This window comes from Silurus meridionalis, chromosome 1 (genome assembly GCF_014805685.1).
Source record: "Silurus meridionalis isolate SWU-2019-XX chromosome 1, ASM1480568v1, whole genome shotgun sequence".
NCBI lineage: Eukaryota > Metazoa > Chordata > Actinopteri > Siluriformes > Siluridae > Silurus > Silurus meridionalis.
The window spans coordinates 17,364,758-17,388,541 of record NC_060884.1 but is presented as its reverse complement, the minus strand read 5'-3'; the positions used below and the strand labels follow the sequence as shown (position 1 = coordinate 17,388,541).

The 23,784-nt window shown below is 39.6% G+C and overlaps 2 protein-coding genes across 2 annotated transcripts in view; one reads left to right on the top strand and one right to left on the bottom strand.

Annotated features, from left to right (window-relative positions):
* Positions 1-8,910, top strand: part of rhoca (ras homolog family member Ca) — a 16,603-nt gene extending 7,693 nt beyond the window's left edge. Inside the window, exons 3-5 of the mRNA XM_046862223.1 lie at positions 2,173-2,293; positions 5,849-5,979; positions 6,867-8,910. Of these exons, the coding sequence (XP_046718179.1) occupies positions 2,173-2,293; positions 5,849-5,979; positions 6,867-7,040 (426 nt within the window). The 3' untranslated portion in view covers positions 7,041-8,910. The remainder of the gene's footprint in view (positions 1-2,172; positions 2,294-5,848; positions 5,980-6,866) is intronic.
* Positions 8,795-23,784, bottom strand: mov10a (Mov10 RISC complex RNA helicase a). Its single transcript, XM_046862104.1, has 22 exons — positions 23,617-23,784; positions 23,214-23,313; positions 22,921-23,117; positions 22,485-22,726; positions 17,264-17,519; positions 16,850-16,990; positions 16,322-16,484; positions 15,967-16,118; positions 15,685-15,855; positions 15,427-15,574; positions 15,028-15,189; positions 14,838-14,941; positions 14,518-14,615; positions 14,346-14,444; positions 14,102-14,213; positions 13,892-14,009; positions 13,523-13,714; positions 13,382-13,444; positions 12,071-12,196; positions 11,786-11,874; positions 11,357-11,475; positions 8,795-9,431 (listed from the first exon to the last, which is right to left on the bottom strand). Exons 1-22 carry the CDS (start codon positions 23,733-23,735, stop codon positions 9,373-9,375), a joined length of 3,030 nt encoding a protein of 1,009 aa, XP_046718060.1. The 5' UTR covers positions 23,736-23,784; the 3' UTR covers positions 8,795-9,372.

The following is a 23,784-nucleotide window of genomic DNA, read 5'->3' as shown; positions in this document are numbered from 1 at the left end:
CTTGAATTACTATGACAAAAAGTCTGGATTAGGTTTACAAATGGATGATCTACATTTTAAATATTTTATATGAATAAGGAAATGTAAATTGAGCAAAGTCAATGGAAAATTGAGTGATCACTGCCCCAGTTTGTAGTAAGGACCCTGGCTCACCAGCACCTGAATTAATTCCCAGCAGACGAAGCATTGGTCAGTGGTAAGTCATTAGTTATGTTCCACATTAATGGACACTAATGCTAGAATTGCACTGGCTAGCTCTAAGGCCAAGAACGGCCATAACAGGAAATGGCTGTACTTGCTTGTTTCCTGGCATGATTTGGGAACATGGCTGTCTGGATATTCCCCTTCCCAATGGCCCTTATGGTTTGATAAACAGGTCAATTCATTTCCTGTGTGTGCGTGTGAGAAAGCAGGGGTGGGCGGTGCTGTTTCTGCTGTATAGGATTTTGGCAGACCTTTAAGTAAAGTGGTATATTCTGGAGTCTTATTTTGCCTCTTTCTTTCCCTGTGTGAGGCTAAGCTCCACAGAATTTACCCTGCTTAAGAGCATGCTTGCATAAGATTTAGAACCTTTCTTAACCCCAGCAAACTCTGAGTTCAGCCCAAATCCCTCTGGCCAAAAGCAAGCAGTCTATACTCATCCTTCATTCTCTGGCTTTAAAAATAGCTCGGTTGTTCTGTCTACCCTTTTTAAGGCTTGATGGTGAAGCTTGAGAACATAGATATCTCCACTGTATTTCTCCTGTGTTTCAATAACTAGCTTACAACCTCAGCCTGCATACACAATCTCTTCAGAAAAGCTCATTCATGGGCTGCGAATATTTTTTTTCTTGTCCATATCAAGGAGATTAGGATACGGATGGTTGAAGTTGCCTCTTTGTCATTCCTAGCAGTTTCCTCCTAAAGGATGACTCAGCTCTGCACAGTGTGTCATGGCTCCACCTAAGAGTTTTGTCACAAGGAAGCAGTTTGATTAGGAAAAAGTATTCATTCTTGAAAACCCTGTTTTCCTTAGACTGTGTGTTGCCTTTAATTATCTTGCTGTTTCTCTTGGGTGAAAAAACAAACAAAAAAACATGGGCCTTTCAACATATAGTTTTGACCTGCAAATACAGAGGCTAAAAACACCATTACAAACAATTAAGACTACAAAATGTTTGTCACACAGGAGACTGTTGTAGGGGGGGGGGGGGAGTTTGCAACTCGCTTTCCAGCTGGACGACATCGTGCACACGCCTCTGCCAGGAAGTTGGGACTTGTCCATAGATAGAGCCAGAGGTGCCACTATCTATGGTTTAGCAATACAGGGAAAAACATTTCTATATATCTTTTATATATTGAAAATGCTTTTCTTATACTATGCTCATCTGTATATTAATTCAATTAAAATGCTACATCCCTAAATGATATAATACTAAAGCCCAATATTTTGTACTTTGAAATAGATCATCTTTTAAAATCACACGTGATTGTTATGCGTTTCAAGGTTTTGTGCAGCAGTAATGAATCGTAAAGATGCCTTTCTGTTCATCATTCTTAGTAAAAGTGTCACCATCTGATGGGGTGTTATAAGCACCAAGTAAACAGAAAGGGCTGGTTTGCAGTGATGGGTGAGAGGAAGGAGAGTCATAAGATCAGCTTATCAGCATCTACATCTAAATATTTTGGATGAGCAACTAGTTTCATATTTACAGTGTCTTAAGCTATTGACTTGTATAGCAAACTTTCTTGTGTTTCAAGTTTTTTTTTTTTGTTGTTTTTTTGCCCTCTAGTGGACACCCACACATCCTCACACACACACGCATAAATTAGACCTAAATGTTTAATAGTAAACTTGGTGTTGTGTGTGTGTGTGTGTGTATATGTGTAAATTGTAATGTAGAGGTAATTGGGCAAAAGATTTTGTACGAGCAAGCCAGACACACATTCATTTTCGATAAATATATATTTCTAGTTAGCTGCTTTCACTTGGCTCTATTCATAATAGAAATGTCACACTGTTCCCAAGTCTTACAAATGATTTCAGTCTTTATCAGAAATGGCAGACTATGTTGTCACTGTTAAAGCTTCTCCTGATAAAAATGAAAGGAATCCAGATAGCCCGAGGCAAATGCAGGCTTCACACTTTAATGTTGTTGGACTTCACTGTGATTTTTTTTTTCTGACTGACAGGTGGAGCTGGCCCTGTGGGACACTGCAGGTCAGGAGGACTATGACCGCTTGAGACCACTTTCCTACCCAGACACAGATGTCATTCTTATGTGCTTCTCTATCGACAGTCCTGACAGTTTAGGTACTTTTTTCTTTTCTTAAAAATCTTTCTGACGCACAAATTATCAAAAGTGCTTTTAGGATTTTCCCCTGTTTGTCTTCTGTTCATTCAGCTGACAGCTCACAATCATGTGCGGGCTTTTCATGGCATTTCCGGCTGTGTGCTGATGCTGTAATAGATTTATGGCAAACAGATAAACATCTTAATTTTACAAGTGCTCTCATGCATCTTCTAAATATGCATTTTCAGGCCTCTTATCAGAGCTAAGACACATCATTGTCGTATATTCTAGACTGTGTGAATAGCAGGAAGTCTGAGCTCTGACTTGCCTTAGTGAGTCACCAGAGCCCAACTGACTTTTCTGGAAACAAGTAATCTGTATCACTTTATCAGATCAGTTGCAGGTAATCGTGGTTTTACTCTCCAACATTTCCCCAAGTATTGGAATACGTAAACCTTATTGTTATTGTTCTGTCTGTTTATACAATTTATACATCACATTACGTTACATTACCTTTCCCTGGAAGCTTCTAGAACAATAGTCTCGTGATTGGTTACTTCATATTAAGATGTCATGGCACATAACAATATTCAAAATAAAAACAGATTTCTTATGTTATTATATTGTAGATCTCTTATCTGATCTCTTATTATGAAATAGTTGTGCATTAACCCAGCCATTAGGGTTGCACAAGCCAGTGCACTCTTAGTGCCGGTCCCAAGCCCGGATAAATGGGGAGGGTTGCGTTAGGAAGGGCATTCAGCGTAAAATGTGCTGAACACGAATCAGAAATTCGTACAGGATTGGTCCAGGCCCGGGTTACCAACAACCGCCACAGGTTTCGTTAGCCGACAGGGTACCAGTGGAAAATTGGGCTACTGTTGGCCGAAGGAGGAGAAGGAGAGGAGGAAGACGTCTACAGATACGGCAGGGAAAGGAGCAGTGGAGGAGAGTGGAGGTGCGGGTGGACACTTTAAATGTTGGTACTATGACAGGTAAAGGGAGAGAGGTAGCTGATATGATGGAGAGGAGAAAGCTAGATATGTTGTGTGTTCATGTTGTTGAAGGGAACAGAGGTGATGGTTACGTATGGCTTTAAGGAGAGGAGCAAAGGGTGACATATAAGAGTGGAGGAAGGTGCACACAGGTGGATTATGTTCTATGTAGGAGATGCAACCTGAAGGAGATTGAAGACTGAAGAAGGTGTTGGAAGGGGACAGTGTAGCTAGACAGCATCGGATGGTGGTCTGTAGGATGGTTTTGAAAGTGAGGAAGAAGAGGAGGAGAGTGAGGACTGAAAGAAGAATAAGATGGAGACTAAAGGAGGAAGACTGTAGTGTTGAGATTCAGGGAAGAGGTCAGACAGGGGCTCAGTGGTGGTGAAGAGATGCTGGAGGATTTAGGTTACTGCAGAAGTAATAAGGGAGACAGCTAGAAAGGTCCTTGGAGTGACATCTGGAAAGAGAAAGGAAGAAAAGAGACATGGTGGAATGAAGAAGTGCAGGAGAGCATAAGGAGAAAGAGGTTGGTGAAACAGAATTGGGAGAGATAAGAAAGGTAGGCAGGATTACAGAGAGATGTGGCAGCAGTTGAAGAGGAAGGTGGCGAAAGCCAAGGAAAAGGCATATGAGGAGCTGTATGAGAAGTTGGACACTAAGAAAGGAGAAAAGGAAAATAAAGCCAGGCTGAGAGAGGAAGTGACCATCTGTGAAAAACAGTGTGGTTTTATGCCGAGAAAGAGCACTACGGACGTAATATTTGCTTTGAAAATGTTAATGGAGAAGTATAGAGGTCAGAAGGAGTTGCATTGTGTGTGTGTGTGTGTGTGTGTGGATTTAGATAAAGCGTGCGACAGAGTGCCGAGAGAGGAATTGTGGTATTGTATTAGGAAGTATGTGAGGGTGGTGCAGGACATGTATGAGGGCAGTGTGACAGCAGTGATGGTGGACAGGTTGACGGATGAGGTCAGACAGGAGTCTTCATGGACTATGATGATTGTGGATGATATTGTGATTTGTGGTAAGAGTTTGGAGCAGGTTGAGAAGAGCCTGGAGAGGTGGAGGTTCGTGCTGGAGAGAAGGGGAATGAAAGTCAGTAGGAGTAAGACAGAGTACATGTGTGTGAATGAGAGGGAGGGCAGTGGAGTGTTGCAGTTACAGGGAGAAGAGGTGGAGAAGGTGAAGAGGTTCAGGTACCTGGGGTCAACAGTGCAAAGTAATGGAAAGTGTGTTAGAGAAGTGAAGAAAAGAGTGCAGGCAGGGTGGAGTGGGTGGAGAAGAGTGACAGGAGTGATTTGTGATAGAAGGGTTTCTGCAAGAGTGAAAGGGAAAGTTTATAGGACTGTGGTGAGACCTGCAATGTTGTATGGTTTAGAGACAGTGGCATTGAGTAAAAGACAGGAGGTGGAGCTAAAGATGTTGAGGTTTTCGTTAGGAGTGACGACGATGGACAGGATTAGAAATGAGTTTATGAGAGGGACAGCGCATGTAGGACGTTTTGGGGACAAAGTGAGAAAGGCGTTCGAGATGGTTTGGACATGTGCAGAGAAGGGACATGGGGTATATCGGTAGGAGAATGCTGAGGACATGCAGGTAGTTGGTTTGAAAGAGACAGATGTAGAGGACAGGGGGGTGTGGAGACGGATGATCCGCTGTGGCGACCCCTAATGGGAGAAGCGGATAGAAAAAGATAGTTGTGCATTAAATAGAAGATTTTCATCCTGTATTTTAACGTATTCAATGCTTTACATGACAAGCATGTTTTCCACCCATATGTGGTTCTTTCCTAAATTGTTACCACAAAGTTTGAGGCACACAATTGTATATGATGTCCTCGGACGCTGGAGCAGTACATTTTTCCTCCACTTGAACTAGGAAACCCAAACCTATTCCACCATTACAATGCCCCTGTGCACAAAGGAACTCTATGACGATATGGTTTACATGGGTCAGAGTGGATGATTTGGGTGGCCCGCTGTAGAGCTCTGACCTCAGTCCTACTAAACACCTTTGGGGTGAATTGGAACACTGACTGCACCTCAGGCCTCCTCACCCTACATCAGTACATGACTTTACTACACCGTTGTGGCAGAATGAGCACAAATCTCCACGACCACACTACAAAATCTGTTGGAAAACCTGAACATGAGAGTGGAGGTTGTAAGAACAACAAATGGGAAATAAAGGTGAAATGGGATGTTAAAAAAAAAAAAAACATGATTTTCCTATAGAACAAGATTACTAGTCTGAAATGTGTACAGATGTCTAAGAGTTTTAATAATCAAATAATTGGGTTATAGTAGATACATTGTATTATATTCCAAATATTTTCACTTGCTTAAATGAAATATTTGCAGTTATAATCGTGATCTAGTGCTTAGTCTTGACTTGACTTGACTTGAACTATATGACCTGTTATTGTGACACGAGCAACTTTTAATAGCAGTAGAAATTAATATCTATTAATGATTATGACAACTGAACTGAAGGTATCTATTAGTGAGGCTGAATTATTGTCATCATGCTCAGTGTGTGTGTGTGTGTGTGTGTGTGTGTGTGTGTGTGTCATTTCTTTAGAGAATATTCCAGAGAAGTGGACGCCAGAGGTGAAACACTTCTGCCCCAACGTTCCCATAATTTTGGTGGGGAATAAGAAGGACCTGCGCAACGACGACCATACTCGGAGAGAGCTGGCTAAGATGAAACAGGTAGCTTCCTGCTTGTGGTCCACAGCTTTGTTTAAAGCAGTCGCATTAAAAAAGCACTTGGGTGATGATCTTGCACTTTGTGAGCTAATAAACATCATCTTTCAAGCACATAGTGCACTAGAAGTACTCCCTCTCCGCCTGCCAAGCCATGAAGTCTGTCGCTGATGCAGAAAGTGTTCTGAATAATGTACTTCTTTCATGGGAGAGTTTAATGTGGACTCCCTGCTGTAGCGCTAGACCTTAATTAAGGCTAAATTACTGTGGCCTTTTTTTTTTTTTTTTTTTTTTTACAGAAAGTTGTAGAATTTTTTGTTTGTGTGCGTTTTGTTTGTTTGTCTGTTTTTTCCTTACCATCTCTTCTAGTTCACAGCTCCTTCCAGCAATGGCCAGGGTGTTACTCGACTAGTCTATGCAATGCCTAGCATACAGTTCCCTCTAATAATGTTGGTACCCCATGTCCATGAGTATGATTTGTGCTTTTTTTTTTCTTCTTTTTTTTTCTTTTTTTAATAAACCTTTTGACAAAAGATCTAGAGGTTAAACAATAAAGCCAATTTCCATAGTCTTTGCTCATATTTACTGAGTGTCCCAATATTACTCATATTTAGTCCCCATTTTTGTTGTTATAATAATCTCCACACTTTTCTGGGAAGATGATCTACTAGATTTTAGTGTGCACTTGTGGAGATTTGTGTTTATTCAGGCACAAGGGTCTAAGTTAAGTCAGGGTTTGTGCTCAGGTCATTGTCATGATGAAGCAGGTTTGGGTGCCTCCAACTTTGCAGTAACATTTTGGGGAAGAACCACATACGACTAGAAATAGGTCACAGATAGTGTGCATACATTTCTCCCAATTCACGACTGTATCGGTTCTGCTGTGATTGCAGGAGCCTGTTAAACCCGAGGAAGGCCGCGACATGGCCAACCGCATCAGTGCCTTCGGTTACCTGGAGTGCTCGGCCAAGACCAAGGAGGGTGTGAGGGAAGTGTTTGAAATGGCCACAAGGGCGGCGCTGCAAGTCCGGAAGAGGAAAAAGAGGGGCGGGTGCTTGATCCTGTGAGAGATTTGTGGAGTATCACAGAAGAATCGCCCAATGTCTAGAAATACATGGCATTCAACCGCCCACGAAAGAACGTCGGATTTGTAACCAAACAGCATCTCTGTACTGTAATGTACCGTACCATATATATATAATCACATTTATGCATCAAAAGGACTAAGACTGACAGTTATAATAGCTGGCACAAAACGTGCCTCAGTTATCTGATTTATTTGCCTGTAACAAGTTGTTACAAAGTGAGATTTGCACCTGGGTAAGGTATAACTATGCTGTATTATTTCACACCATGTGTACATGTTAAGACACTGCCCTGACCATAGCTGTTATTTCTAGATGTGGCATCTGAACTTATTTGCGCAGATTTAGAATTAGTAATTAACGAAGCATCAGGTCTTATGCTTCGTGACAGTTTTTTTTTTTTTGTGAATTTAAAAATCAATTTTAGTGTCTTCAAGCTTCTGAGAAATGTTAATTGACTTTTTATTGCTAATGGGTATGTTTGCCGACTACAAATTGAAATACCGTTCAGTGGTTGGTGCTATTATAGTATGTGACATTGGTATATCACAGTCAGAGAGACAGGCAGGTACATGTGCACAAATTCACATCACGGTGCCGCTAATTATATCTACACTGGATATATAAAGACTGATTTCTACCATAGATGCTGCTCTGATCTGTGTTTCAGTAACAAGATTATATTATATTGTGTTTGACTCGGATCAGTATGCAAATAGGCAGTGTGTAACAAGTCAAACAAACAGGAAAACTCAAAGACTAACATACGTGTGTGTGTGTTGTGTGTGTGTGTGTGTATATATATATATATATATATATATTAAATACACACACATTGGCCATTCATAACATCAGTATAACAGCCAAACCTATGCGTTCTATGAATGGTTTTTCTGTTTGTTTTAAAAGTGCGCTTTCTACACACTTCCTATTAACCTCTGTGCCTTCAGTTGCTTTTTGAGTTGGCCATTTTCACCGCAGGTAAAGCACTGAATGTATTATTGAAATCGGTATTATTATTAGAAGTGGTGTTCTAACATGTAGTATTTGCATGCCAGTCACATAGGTTTTGGTCTGTACCGTCATCTTGGCTTGTAAGGTTAATGTGTGATATACAGCTTTTACTAAGATCTCGTATCTATAGTTTACATTGCTGCCCCCTTTCAGGTAATGATTAATAATTAAAAAAAAAAATCTAACTTACACTTGTCTTAATGCTTAACATTGAACTCATTGCTGTTTGTTTTCCTACACTTTTACTTCAGTAACCTCGATGAACTGTACAGTGAATATTCAAATTAACATCTTTAATAACAAAATAATAGGAGATGGCTCTTCATTTGTAGCATCTTAATCTAGTCGGCTAAAGAATTGAAATGTACAAAAGAAGTATACAGATGTATGTGCTAGTGTTCAGAATTCTGGACTTGCCAGAGATGTAAGATGGGACAATGTAGTGGTCAGTAGTTAAAGGGCACCATGCAAGTAATATAGCACAAAATAAAGGAGCACAAAATCTACACTTAAAGTGTGTGTGTGTGTGTGTGTTTCTTTGTTTACAGTCTTATAGCCTGCATGTGACAACATCTGAACACATTATAAGGAACAGTAAAATTAGAGTAATGTTTGTACGAAGCAAAATTAAACCGTGTTAAATAATTGTTTTTGGAACAAATCGATTCTCTACAGTATATTTTTCAGGATTTTAGACAGCAGTGTGGAAAGAATATGGAAAATTTTTATGTACAAGTGTTTTATTGCATTTATTGCCCAACTATAACACCACCACAGTGTGTGAACAGAGTAGTCTTTGTTGAGCTTGGAAAATTTGAATTAAAGAAAATTTCTCCAATTCTGGATCATTGTTTTTTTTTTTCTTTAACTGGTGATTTAATGATTAAGGTTTAAAACATAGCAATTCCCGTTAGTTTAACAATAAACCTCTTTTTTAAAAATCCAAAAATGACATATCCCTCTTCCAAAATAAAAATCATAATCAATCTGAAATTATAAAACTAACTTTGAACTAACTGCTGGATGATAATCTGCAATTTACTGTTTATATTTGGAACATGTTTCATCTGCAAAGATTTTTGCTTTATGGCACCTTAATTAAAATAGGAAAAGTACAAATGGAAAAAAAAAAAAGCATTTCAAATCAGATAATGAAGAAATGCCTCACGTAGTATTGTTCTAGATGATTGTATGAACTGTCTCTCTCTGTTCTTTTATCGGTGCAGCAGTGTTCAGAAGCTGCTGCACTGCCCACTGTTTCTCAGTGACCACATGGTAGACAGTTGATCTGTGGGAATTTTTAGAGTTCGTTCCTCCACTCTGGATGCACATGCTGTTGCACTGCGCTCTCTTCTATTTCTAAACAGAATCAAAACACATTTTTAGTCATATGCAGATGTAAATGTTTAAATCTTGACAGCAGTTTCTTGCATAACATCTTAAAATAAGCATGTGTGTGCTTTTGTCTGTTTATTACAGTCATTGAGGGGTATAAATATCTACTTAGTTCAAATGTTGCTTTCTATAAAATGTCCCTGAGGAAATCTAATAATGTATGGAACATGTTTTGGCTGAAACAAAAATGTAATCATGACAGGATAATTATCATCAGAAGCCAGAAGCAATCCTAAGTGTTTCATAATAAGTGTTTCATTCTTCGCTATATTCAGCATAATAATCAGAGGGTGTTAATACACTAAATGGACAAAAGCTTGTAAAGACCTGAATAAGACTTTTGCTTTTTGAACATCCCACTCCACATTTGCTGTTATATAAACCTCAACTCTTCGGAGATGTTGTTTCACTAGATTTTGGAGTGCGCTTATGGAGATTTGTGCTCTGTGAGCCACAAGGGTGTTGGTAAAGTCAGGTACTGATGTAGGGTGAGGAGGCCTGGGGGTGCAGGCAGCATTGCAATTCATCCCAGAGGTCAGAGTTCTCTAGCAGGCCACTCAAGATCTTCCACTTAAACCTATTACTGTTTATATTTGGAACATGTTTCATCTGCAAAGATTTTTGCAGATGAAATTCCAAGGAGCTCACTTTGTTTACAGGGATATTATTATGCTGGAACAGTTTGGGTTTACTGCTACCGCATACAAAGGCATCCTTTGCTGTGAAAGTCTGGGGAAGAACCGCATATGGCTGAAAAATTCAGGTGTTCCAATACTTTTGTCTATATAGTGCACTGTGTATAGAGTGTGAAGAGAAATGTTTGGTACGTGAGCAGCATTTTTTTCTGAAACCTTTCTGTTCCTGTAGTAACAATCCACGCTTTGTGGAACTGACATTTAATCTCTGCTTTCTGATAAAGCTAACTGGCCATGGTGGTAAAGATTTCCTTTAAATCCAAAATATATCCAACAAAACCTGTTCAAACTGTAAAAAATAAATAATAATAAAAAACATCAGATTTTAAGAATTTTATAATCCGGCATCACAAATGAAACGTGTGTTCAAAAGATACCTTGATCATTTAACTCCTGAAGCCATGGTCTGCAAAGCATTTGCAGAATCTTATTATGATCAGAACAGGGGTACAAAAAAAAAATGTATGAAATGAAATGTACAATTGGAGCACATAGGCCACCACAATGGCATTAGTAAAAACAGGAGGGTCCCTCCAAAATTGCCAAAAGGGCAAGAAGAAAAAGATCTAGAGCAACATTAAAGGAGCTGCAAGAATATCATCATCATTCCAATAGGGTATGGTTTCAGGGCAGATAACGTTTCTCATGAAGAGAGAGAGAAAAAAAAAATATATTTTTTAACACTTCTAAGATGTGCTTATCACAAAAACAAGACAGCTCGTCTCTCAAAGAACACCATACCCACATATCCTGCTTCTTTTTTCAGCTGCTATTGGGGAATCAAGAAGTCAAGAAAAGGGAATCGTGTACAGCTCCGAAAACTGGAGTAAAACCTACACGTCTGTGTTAGACAGATGAAGAAATGTTTCATCTTTATCACAGTACTGACACAAAGCACAAATCCAAGTCAACAAAGTAATGGCTTCAGAAGATCAATGCTTTCCAAGGCTAAGTGCTTTGTTGCACCCAAAATGTGCTTTTACACAGCATAAGAGATGTACACATTTACGCAATCAGGTTAGTCTGTTGTTTTTTTCTTTTCATTTGGATTTTATCGGTTGCCATATCATATTAAAGGTGAAACAAGATCTGATGTTTTCATTCAAATATGCCATTTTAACAGCGGCGTGTAGACTTTGCGTGTATCCCCTGTATTAAAGAACTATATAGAATAATTCTAAAGAAGATGCATACCATCAGTGGAAGTGTGGATTTTTAAAGAGGCAAGCCGAGTCACCACATCGTCCTCCCCCTCAAATTCCTTGTAGTCGAAGCCAGTGTAGCCCTGTTCTTGTTCACAGTACTGCAGAAAGCTAACATACACACACAGTTCTGTTTAATCATCCCTGAGCATATAGACTCGCTTGATCAGATACACCCAATAGGGGCGCTTTGTAGGTATGTCATCACTGACTATAGCACTGTTCTTGATCTGTACGTCATGCATTAATGGACTTCCTATTAAAGAACCACCTGTGACCACATTAGTTTGGTCATGGACTAGTCAGTGGAATGTGGCCAATATGGCACAATTATGCTGAGCAATAACTTAAAATGAAATACATTTACTTTAAAATGCTTTAAATATCTCCTACAAGTTTCTTTTTTATTATCGTGTCCTACCTCTTCCAGGTGGGATCCTTGCTCAGGATCACAGGGTTTCCTGTGACAATGAGAAGAGCTTTGGCTCTGGTCATGGCCACGTTAAACCTCTGTAAGAGAACAGAAAGGGTTCACACAGAAATAAATGTAACTTTAAGCACTATAAACAATACATAAAATACTTGTGCCAACCGGTTTTCGGTCCATCACCTTTCAGAACTATTTCTTTAATATTAGCCAGTACTGGTCTCGTACTGATGTAAAAGTAAAACTTTATTTTATAAATAAGCTCAAAAACAGGTATACCTTCTCATTTGTGAGGAAACCAATGTTGAAGTCTTGGTCCATCTTAACATAGCTGTTGCTACTTCTGACTGCAGACACCATGATCACCATTTTCTCCTGGCCCTGGAACTCCTCCACTGAGCCCACCTGTGACACAAAGTACACAAGGCTTGTCTCGCTGAATTCCTCTCTAAACCTTAACAAGTTTCCACGAAATAGTTTAAAGCAGATGCAAGTATTTAAATGTATAAACAGACCAGGCATAACATCATGGCATTTTAACATTACAACCAGTAATAACACTGATTATCTCTTCATCATGGCACCTGTTAGAGGTCAGATATATTCATTAAACAGGTGAACATTTTGTCCTCAAAGTTGACGTGTTAGAAGCAGAAAAAATGGGCAAGCGCAAGGTTTTGAGTTTGACACGGGTCAAATTGTGATGGCTAGACCACTGGGTCAGAGCATCTCCATAACTGCAGCTTATGTGGGATGTTTCCTGGTCTGCAGTGGTCAGTATCTATAAAAAGTGGTTGAAGGAAGGAACAGTGGTGAACCGGCGACAGAGTCATGGGTGGTCAAGGCTCATTGATGCACGTGGGGAGCGTAGGCTGGTACGTGTGGTCCGATCCAACAGACGAGCTCCTGTAGCTCACATCAGTGAAGAATATAATGCTGTAAATGCTTGACAAGTCACGACTGTTTTGGCAGCAAAAAGGGGGCCAAAAAAAATTAGGCAGGTGGTCATAATGTTATGCCTGATCAGTGTACAGTGGAACCTCGGGTTACGAGTTTAATTGGTTCCATCTCTTTACTCTTAACCTGAAAAGCTCGTATCCCGATACAAATTTTCCTATCTCCTTCTTCATTTCCACAGTGATGGCTTTTTTCTTCTTTCCACCTTCTGCATCAGGCTTCTTTGTTTGCGGCATGGTAATAGGAATACGTACAGTATTTAAAGTTCAGTAATTCCACACTGTTAGAGCGACGAGCGGATGTGTATGTGCTGCATGAGAGCGCAGCGAGAGCACGTGGCGATGCGTAAAAAAACTAACCTGCCTGCGATTTTTCCGTGCGCAGCGCTCGTATCCTAAAAAATTTCTCGTAACTAGAGGCAACATTTTTTATGAATTGCGACTCTTAACCTGAATTTTACGTATCCAGGGGCGCTCGTAACCCGAGGTTCCACTGTATATTATAAAATATTTTAGTATCATTGTCTCACATTTAATCTGCACAATCTAAGTAATTAACTCTTTACCAATGTCAGAACTTTATTAGGATCGAGTTTGAAAATGTAGACTCGTTCCAAGGAAAAATCTGACAAACCTTAATGTCTTTCCACTGTTGAAGTTCTCTTACTGATTTGAGAGCTTTCCGCATTTTCTCCACCTGGGAAAATATATTTCCAAGTTAATGAATCAAAAATCTATCTACATAGACACTATAATGACCGATGATTGTTCTTACTTGCTTCCTGTAGGGAGCAATGATGCCGATGTCATTGGCACTGAGTTTGGGCAGACCCTTCTTTCCCTGACTTAGCAGGAGATTTTTCAGGTAGTTGATGAGGACCTCTATCTCGCTAACGTTGAAAAAGGATGGACTGTTTGCTTCTCTCTCATCTTTTCCCATCACCCCATGGAATATCACTGGGAAGCCCTGATCAACAACACAATTTGCCAAATAGAACACTCAGCACAAATTAACCATAACAAGCCCCATCCTCCAGAGGAGCAGTCATAACACTACCTTGTAAATAATAAAACGAAAAAAAAAAGAAAGAAAAAACCTTACATATTCTCATGGGAACAGCAATGAAACATCACACTAAAGTACCTGTTTTGGAAGGTGCTCCCAGTGGCAAAAAGCTTCTCGCTCCATTTGATTTGCAAATACTTGCAGCTCATTTTCATAGAAAAGTTCATTAGGGATTTTCAGAATGGCAGGATGAGACCTGCAAAAAAATGATTCAATATCTTATTATCTCATTAATTAGCTTCAGTACAACTATCTAACTATGGAAAATAAGAGAAATTAAAAGGGCACCTATAGTTCTGTAGTAACTTGGTGACATAGCAACTGTCATAACCTTGGTGGCCATCTTGGTTCTTCTGATAGAGGGAGTTTTGGGTCATCAGTCTCTCCAGCAGTGAGAGCCCTGTTTCACAGCCATAGATATTACAGAAACAAGCACATTTAACACTGTGGATTTTGAGTTTCAAACTGAACTATTCACCCAGAGCTTTACTACAAATATCTAAATATTTAGTCATACAATAGTGCGAGTTACCTAGTCCATATTTTTGTGCCAGTGGAGATCTAAGTATAGGACCAAGCTGCTTGGGGTCTCCAGCCAAAACCAGCTGGCCAGTCTCAGGATGGAGAAGGCCTGAAGAAAAATAAATGGATGAATAGCAATAGAAATCATTTTCAGCACTTTCAAACAGCACTTTCATACTTACCCGCAATTCCGACAACACATTCAGGTTCCACAGCTTGTCCGGCCTCATCGATGAAGATGTGTGTGAAGTGACCCACTGGGATGCCTCCAGATACAAGCCTAAAAACAATACACCCAGTGAGTCAGGAATGTTATAATGTATTATGCCAATTGAAGAGGTTATTCTTAGAGGTAAGACGGGTAGAAAAACACTGTATGTCACAATCATATGTGTAGTATTTTCATAGATATAAACTAGATAAGTTCGTAGCCTCTACTAAGTGGAACTTCGTTATGGTAAATGTAGTTATAAAATGGTGTTAGGGAAAAGGAGAAAAGGACCTTCCAGCAGTGATGAGCGTGACCACAATGATGGTGTAGTCCATCAGGGTTTCCTGAGAGGGCAAAATGAAACTGCCCTGATTTTCAACCCAGTTACTGTATTTCTGTGAATAGACATGCAATTTCAGAGATAAATATAATCTCAAAACAAACCTTTCTACAAGATTGATTATGCAGCACATATGCATACCAGTAGTTTCTGTGGCACAGTACTGGGGTCTCTACTGCAAGCATACAAACGAAACAGACGATGGGCATCCACAAATCCCAACAACCTCTCACACAGCAGGTCACAAGCACTATTGGAAGGAGCACAGGCCAGAACATGGACACTAGAACCAGTCTTATTGACCTAAAAAAACACATTTAAAAAAAATATGAATACTGTGAAATTCTGTCAGATTTCACAGTGAGAAATTTGTGAAATTAATGTTGCAGATTGCATATACTAAAACATAAAGCCAAAATTAAGTAAATTTTCATGAGGGGTTCACATCCAAGTTCCAGTAAGGGGTGCTATTTGACTTTCCTATTCTCAATGCTGAACATTCAGAGGTCTTGAAATATGTAGGTTTCTTGTTTAATTTACTTGTTTTATGGCCTCGACCAGTGTGACAGTTTTTCCTGTGCCAGGTGGCCCAAAGATCATGTAAGGAGCAGGTTTATACTGGCCAGACAAAATGTGCTGTACAGCTGCTTTCTGCTCAGGATTGTTTTCCAGATCTCGATTGTATATCCTGTAAAGAGCAGCACATTAGGTCACAATAATTTAGGTTATATTCAACAAATATAATTTCTACTCTCATAAAAAGTTGCAGATAAACGGAAACAGTGGTGTCTGAGTGACCTTAGAGTAGGCAGTGCTGTCTGCTTGACTCCATTGCGAGTGGGAAACAATACGTTTCCCAGCCTGTGTTCAGCAGCCAGCTGTACAGCTCGATGCTGGAGTTTAAGAGGGAAACGGTTGAAGCTAAACTCCACATTGAAAGTCATATTGGCAATGAACTTCTTAACAAGCCTATAAAACAAACAAAAAATAATTAAGAAAATAAATACAGAGGTTGAACTGAAGCATATAAATTCACAGCATAATAAAATACTGGTTTTCAAAACTTCTGTCCCTTCTTACTTGTTAGAAAAGCCCAGCTGAACATTCTCCAGCTCAACACGATGAACGTAGCCTTTGTACACGGTGATAGGTTCAGCCTTATCTTTATGCAAATACACATTTAAGGCATCTCCTCTTAGCACAGACGGCCTGTTCTCTGCCACTCCAGGTACCTGAGACAGAGAGAGAATAAAAAAATGATAAATCCACAACAATAAATCCAAAGTTCAAATAAAGCTATGACTTCGACTGTCAGGGAGGCACTGAATAGATTTAATACCTAAATCAATAAAAGAAAATTAAAAACAAAATCTCACTACTGTATATATTATACCAACTGCAGTTATTTTGTTGACATGAAAAGGTTAGAACTCACCCGCAGTACAAGCAGGTTTTTGTTACTTTTGTCCAGTTTCATGGTCTGGCCATACATATCATACTTCTTTATATCTTCCTCCATTTGAATCTCCTCTAGGTGTAGGACAAGGTGGAAATGTTCAGCATACTGTTTTATAGACAGGGGCGACTCCAACACACCTCTGAGAACACAAGAAAACTTTAGTATGCAATGGTAATATGCTAACTAGTGTACAGTGGTCCACTGGAACTCAGATGTTGACTGTATATCTGTTGTGTGCACAGTTTTAACTCAAGTTGAGTCAATAAATAATCAAAATAAACACATCTAATAGCATTGAACATGTGGTCTATCTTAAATACGGTCTCTCAAACGTATACATCTGTCTTCATTTTGTACTATAACCAGAGTTCATGTATACCCACCATGAAGAAGATATGAGTTTGTAAAGTGCTTTTGTGTGAGTGACATTCTAACGAGTTCTTTGAATTTTAGATTTGGAATCGATTCCTAAGTAGACAGGACCTGAGTGGTACAAAATCTCACCTCACTCTGAGAAGCTGCTGCCTGGTTGTAGGGGAAAGTTCCTCATTATCAGCATCCCAGTGTTGGACCAAGATCTTCAGGTAAGATGAGTACTTATAATCTTTCAGTTTCACAAACTGTTTTAAAGCATGAGTCCTGCTGCTACAGAGAGGAGGAAAGAATGAAAAAAATAACTGCACTGAATGCGAGTAAATCCATTCAGTATAAAACATGTTGCACACAAACCTTCCAAACACTCTGCCATCTGTCAATATGTACTTGAACATACTCACCAGAAATAAAATAATGCTGGTAAATGGTGTTGAAAAGGCTGCTAATTATTTTGCACTAATGGAGCCATTTGTAGTGCACCCTTTATTTTTTCTTATGTTCTGTGTATCCTTGTGCATGTGATCCACATTCCAGTAAGCTTACCTCTCAGGAGGTACACCCTCCTCCACCACTCGATCCTTAGGGCGTCTCTGCCCTTTCTGTCTGGGTTTATACTGACTGGTTGGGCCTAGCTCAGTACCCAGCTGAGTGTGCACCACTGCTTCGATTTCCCGCACAATGCAGAATGGTTTGGGAGGGTTTGTAGACTCAGACTCAGGGCAGAACTCAAAGTACATGGTGGCTGGGAAGCAACCATAATGGTGTGCTTGGTACTTCACCTCGACTGCGCAGCTCTCACCTGGCAGACGTTAACAGATTGAAATTAAAAGAAATGTTTAATTTGTTGGTTTGATTTGATTTTTTTTTTTATTTCAATCAGATTTCCCTAGAGATATACCAATCCTTCCTACCTACTGATCGCATACCAAACAAATTATGAAAGCAAAGTCTAAGAAGCACACCTGTTGCAAAATTACGCAAAATGTCACAGTTGTGCTTTCATGCTTACATAAAATACACATATCTAAATGTAATCATGTATACTATATATATATATATATATATATATATATATATATATATATATATATATATATATATATATATATATATATATATACACAGTACAGACCAAAAGTTTGGACACACCTTCTCATTCAAAGAGTTTTCTTTATTTTCATGACTAGTCACACTGAAGGCATCAAGGGCTATTTGACCAAGAAGGAGAGTGATGGGGTGCTGCACCAGATGACCTGGCCTCCACAGTCACCGGACCTGAACCCAATCGAGATGGTTTAGGGGTGAGCTGGACCGCAGAGTGAAGGCAAAAGGGCCAACAAGTGCCAAGCATCTCTCGGGGAACTCCTTCAAGACTGTTGGAAGACCATTTCAGGTGACTACCTCTTGAACCTCATTAAGAGAATGCCAAGAGTGTGCAAAGCAGTAATCAAAGCAAAACGTGGCTACTTTGAAGAACCTAGAATATGACATTTTTCAGTTGTTTCACACTTTTTTGTTATGTATATAATTCCATATATAATTCCACATGTGTTAATTCATAGTTTTGATGCCTTCAGTGTGAATCTACAATTTTCATAGTCATGAAAATAAAGAAAACTCTTTGAATGAGAAGGTGTGTCCAAACTTTTGGTCTGTACTGTATATATATATATATATATATATATATATATATATATATATATATATATATATATATCAGTACAGATTTACTGTGCTCTGAAAATAAGTCAACACACAGCCATTATTTTTTAAGTAGTTGGCAACAAAAGTGAGTACACCCTAAGTGAACATGGCAAAACTGTGTCAAAGTGTCAGTATTTTGTGTGCGCACCATTGTTATCTAACACTGCCTTAATCCTCCTGACCATGGAATTCAAGAGTTGCACAGGTTGTTGCTGGGATCCGCTTCCACTACTTAAAAATGACATCACGGAGATGTTGGATGTTAGACACACAGTGCTTCTCCACCTTTCGATTGTGGATGCCCCACAGGTCAATAGGGTTCAGGTCTGGAGACATACTTGGCCACTCCTTTACCTTCTCTGCCAGCTTCCTCAGCAAGGCAGTTGTCATCTTGGCGGTGTGTTTAGGGTAGTTATTTTGTTGGAAAAGAAAACTGCCATTTGTCCCAGTTTCTGAATGGAGGGCATCATGTTCTGCTTCAGAATGTTACAGTACATGTTGGAATCCATGTTTCCCTCAATAAACTGCAGCTCCCCAGAACCAGCAGCACTCATGCTGGCCCAGACCATGATGGTACCACCACCATGCTTGACTGTAAGCAAAACAAAATTTTCTTGATACTTCTTACCAGGTCGTCACCACACATGCTGGACTCCATCTGAGCCAAACAAATTAATCTTAGTCTCATCAGACCACAGGACATGGTTCCAGTAATTCATGCTTTTGGACAGGTCGTCTTCAGGGCAGCTTCAGATAAGGCTTCATTTTAGGATGACGGCCATGGAAACCAACTTTTTGCAGTTATCATGTCGAGTGTACTCACATTTGTTGGCAGCTATGTTGAGTTATTTTTAGAGGACAGTAAATATGTACTGCTATACAAGCTGCACACTGACTACTCTAAAATATATCCAAGTTCAATTTCTATAGTATTATCCTTCAAAAAGATATACTAAAATGGCTGACAAAAGGTTAGGGGTATACTCACTTTTTTAAATCATTATATATATTGTTTAATGTGTGTGTGTGTGTGTATGTGTGTGTGTGTGTGTGTGTGTGTGTGTGTGTGTGTGTGTGTGTGTGTGTATATATATATATATATATAATTAACAACTAACCCATGCTTTTATTATTACTGCGTGTTTATACCACATCGCTGTTAAATTCTCAATTCTGATTTATGTCATAAAAGTTTGAGTCATTTTCCAGATACAAGGCAAATCACACGTTTAAAGTGCTTGTTCTATTACATTATTGTACTGTTTATAGGAACTTGTGTTTGTTACGCATTAACAAATAAAATTTTGCATTTTTTTAAGGTCTTAGCACTTTGAAAGTAAGAAGTCGAACTGTTTCTTTATGTTTTTATCCACAAGAAAGTCATCACAACAGAGCGCTTTCTAGTATCTTAAAAGGCCAGCTGCATGTTTTGACTTATCACAGAGATGAAGAGAGTCTGCCTAATTATAGCTGTTATAAGTTAGAACAGAAAGTTACTTGTTTCATGGCAGTTCCATTTCCACAAGATTAAGTGCAACTACAAATAGATTAAATGTGTTTTTTTTTGTTTTTCCGATGCGAAAAATACGTTTAAATGTTCATGCATGAGACGCTGGGGCCAATTCCAAAAACGTGTGTGTGTTTCTCAGCAAAGAGACTTTATACTCATCACATAGCAGAGATAGATATTAACAAAAAATGAAATTGTTTGTTAGCAAACTTTTGCAATGTTGAACTTCCTTTATATACCAGCATGAAGGAGGATCTACTGTAGATTAATGAAGTTTGTTTATAACCAGTCACTCATTCTATTCTCTGTTCTATTCATGAATAATTCATGTATACTTTTAAGTACATTTATACACTTGTATTTAATGCTTTCAATTCTATTCATGCAAAATCTGGGAGGTAAAAAAAGTAGGACTTGTGAGTAAGTAGCCTGAAAATCTATATATTTGCTTGAGAAAATTCAAGTATTGGTTTTGACTGAATTGTATTCTTTATATATTATATATAGAGAACCCAGCCATTAGGGTTGCACAAGCCAGTGCACTCTTAGTGCCGGCCCCAAGCCTGAATAAATGGGGAGGGTTGCGTTAGGAAGGGCATCGAGCATAAAACATGTGCCAAATCAAATATGCGGATCACGAATCAGAAATTCATACCGGATTGGTCGAGGCCTGGGTTACCAACGACCACCACAGGTATTGTTAGCCAACATGGTACCGGTGGAAATTGGGCTACTGTGACAAAGGAGGAGAAGGAGAGGAGGAAGACGTCTACAGAGACAGCAGGGAAAGGAGAAGTGGAGTACAGGAAGAGTGTAGTGGAGGTGAACAGAGTTTCTGATAGGGTGATGAATGTGAAGCTTGAAGTTAAAGGGGTGATGATAAATGTCATCAGTGCTTATGCTCCACAAGTAGGTTGTGAGATAGAGGAGAAGGAAAAATTGTTTGATTCTAAATTGATTAAGATGAAGTGGTAGAAGGTGTACTTAGGAATGAAAGATTGGTGGATAGAGCAGACTTTAATGTCCATGTTGGTGAAGGGAACAGAGGGGATGAGGAGGTGATGGGTAGGTATGACTATAGGGAGAGGAATGTGGAGATGGTGGTAGATTTTGCTAAAAAGGATGGAAATGGCAGTGGTGAACACTTATTTTAAAAAGAGGGAGGATCATATGGTGATGTATAAGAGTGGAGGAAGGTGCACACAGGTGGATTATGTTCTATGTAGGAGATGCAACCTGAAGGAGATTGGAGAATGTAAGGTGATGGCAGGGGACAGTGTAGCTAAACAGCATCGGATGGTGGTCTGTAGGATGGTTTTGGATGTGAAGAAAAAGAGGAGGAGAGTGAGGACTAAACGAAGAATAAGATGGTGGAAACTAAAGAAGGAAGACTGTAGTGTGAGATTCAGGGAAGAGGTCAGACAGGGGCTCGGTGGTGGTGAAGAGATGCTGGATCATTGGGCTACTGCAGATGTGATAAAGGAGACAGCTAGAAAGGTATTTTGGAGTGACATCTGGAAAGAGAAAGGAAGACAAAGAGACATGGTGGTGGAATGAATAAGTGCTGGACAGCATAAGGAGAAAGAGGTTGGCAAAACAGACCTGGGATTGACAGAGTGATGAGAAAAGTAGGCAGGAGTACAGAGAGATGTGGCAGCAGGTAAAGAGGGATGTGGCAAAAGCCAAGAAAAAGGCATATGAGGAGCTGTATGAGAAGTTGGACACTAAGGAAGGAGAAAAGGATTTGTACCGATTGGCCAGGGACCAAGCTGGGAAGGATGTGCTGCAGGTTAGAGCAATAAAGGATAGAGATAGAAATGTGTTGACTAGTGAGGAGAGTGTGTTGAGAAGGTGGAGGGAGTATTTTAAGCAGCTGATAAATGAGGAAAATGAGAGAGAAAGAACAGGTGGAGGATGTGGAGTTGGTCAAGCAGGAAGTGGATAGGATTAGTAAGGAGGAAGTGAGAGCAGCGATTAAGAGGATGAAGAGTGGAAAGTTAATTGGCCAAGATGACATACCAGTAGAAGCATGGAGATGTTTAGGAGAGATGATAGTGGAGTTTTCAATAAGATTGTTAAAGATTTTGGAAGGTGAGAAGAGGAGTGTGCTGGTACCGATCTTTAAGAATAAGGGAGATGTAGAGGACAGACCAAGGAGGAGGTTTATGGATGTGGTGGGGGAAGACATGCAGGTAGTTGGTTTGAAAGAGGCAGATGTAGAGGACAGGGGGGCATGGAAAAGGATGATCCGCTGGGGCGACCCCTAATGGTAGCAGCCGAAAGGAGAAGAAGATATAAATCATATTATGAGTTATGCAAATCGCTGTGGTATAAAAGAAATAAAATAGTTGAGGATGTGCCGCATCACACCCGGCCATTAGTTTAATTTTTCTGTAATAGAACCCCCCATTTGAAATTATTTTTTACATAATGTAGAATGGAAATGAAATATCGAGTTGGCATAATGCTTGCTGTGTGAATATACACAGCTGTAGGTCTAGTACAGGATAATTCCTAGATATCGTTCAAAGTGGTTATTCATTTTCTCACCTGGACAAAGGAGCAGAGGGGAAACCCTGCTCACTCTCCTCTCACTGACTAAAGTGAAGCACCGTATCTTGTGCAGTGCTGTGTAGAAGGTGAAGTGAATACACTTTTGCCCTTTATTTACGATTTGGAACTTCACCACGTACACCGTGTCGAGGAGGTCAATATTGAGCAGAACTTTTCCATTCTTGCTCACGGGAGTGGATGTGATCGTAATGCCTCCCTTGTCAGAAATAAGCTGTGGTCTGCAAAAAAAAATTATACGAGCAATTTTATATTAACAATGTCAATCGGTATACATAAACAGCATCAATACAAAATCTAGCTTTACCTGGTTAAGTTATAATCTGTTCTTTGTGCTGGTAAAATTTTCGTTAGAAAACCTAACCTGGGAGAACAAGCTTCATCACTGCTGAGAAGAGCAAGGACTAGTCTTTACCTGTTTGTCCTGAGCTTTTGAAGGATTTCCTGAGCCAGCTTTCTCTTTGGTGTGAGGACGGGGTTGATATTGGGTGATGAGTGAGGGGCTCTTTGACCAGAGTCTGGAGCTCTGCTGGGTTCATGATCAGGTCTTGAGCTTGGAGTCGGCTTTGAATGTGTTCTGATTTTCCACTGATCACAGTAGTACAGACGGACCTATGTAAGAGAGTTAAGGAGATTTTGTTTATACAAGTGAGTGGCATGGCAGAAAAGCAGGATACACCGAGACAGAAAGAGAGAAGGAGGACTTACCTGAGGTTTGGCATGCAGGATAACTTTTCCCTGCCTTAAACTGGCTAGGTTAAAATACAGCAAGGCGTAGAACAACTTAGAAAAACTTGGTCCTCGTTCCCTGTTAGAGCAAAAATACACCTAATTCCAGACACTAATCACAGTCATAATCATACGAGCATTAGTCATCATTAACCATTCAGTGTCTAAGAGATACTAAGAGAAAGACAACACTGGGACAACAAATTAAACACAACATTTTTATGATTTGAGCTTGTTTGCTGTACTTCTGCCTGACAATTAATTCAAACTTTATGTAGCATTGATATTACTATAGGTTTAGGAATGACACTATGGGTTTCCATGTTAAATCCTTCTCTTAAAAACAAGCCTGCTGAATAAACTGAATGCTTTCCAATGTAACCTTTTGAACTCGAAGTTGTAAATGTCTCGAAGCTCTTTTTTGTCCTTTTTTGATTTCCTTTCCCCCAGAAACTCGATGAAATCCAAGCCAACTTCATAAGTTTCTCTGAGCGAAGGCATCGTTCCGCTAATCAGCTGCTCCAGTTTCGTTTCAGCTGCCTGCGGAATA

Excerpts from the sequence above, each read along its gene's own strand:
- mov10a (XM_046862104.1), bottom strand. The coding sequence starts at position 23,735 with ATGCCTTCGCTCAGAGAAACTTATGAAGTTGGCTTGGATTTCATCGAG. Across the intron at positions 16,485-16,849 it reads CAGCAGCTTCTCAGAGTGAG|AGGTGTGTTGGAGTCGCCCC; the intron begins GTGAGATTTTGT and ends TTGTGTTCTCAG. Across the intron at positions 11,476-11,785 it reads AAGGATCCCACCTGGAAGAG|CTTTCTGCAGTACTGTGAAC; the intron begins GTAGGACACGAT and ends TGTGTATGTTAG.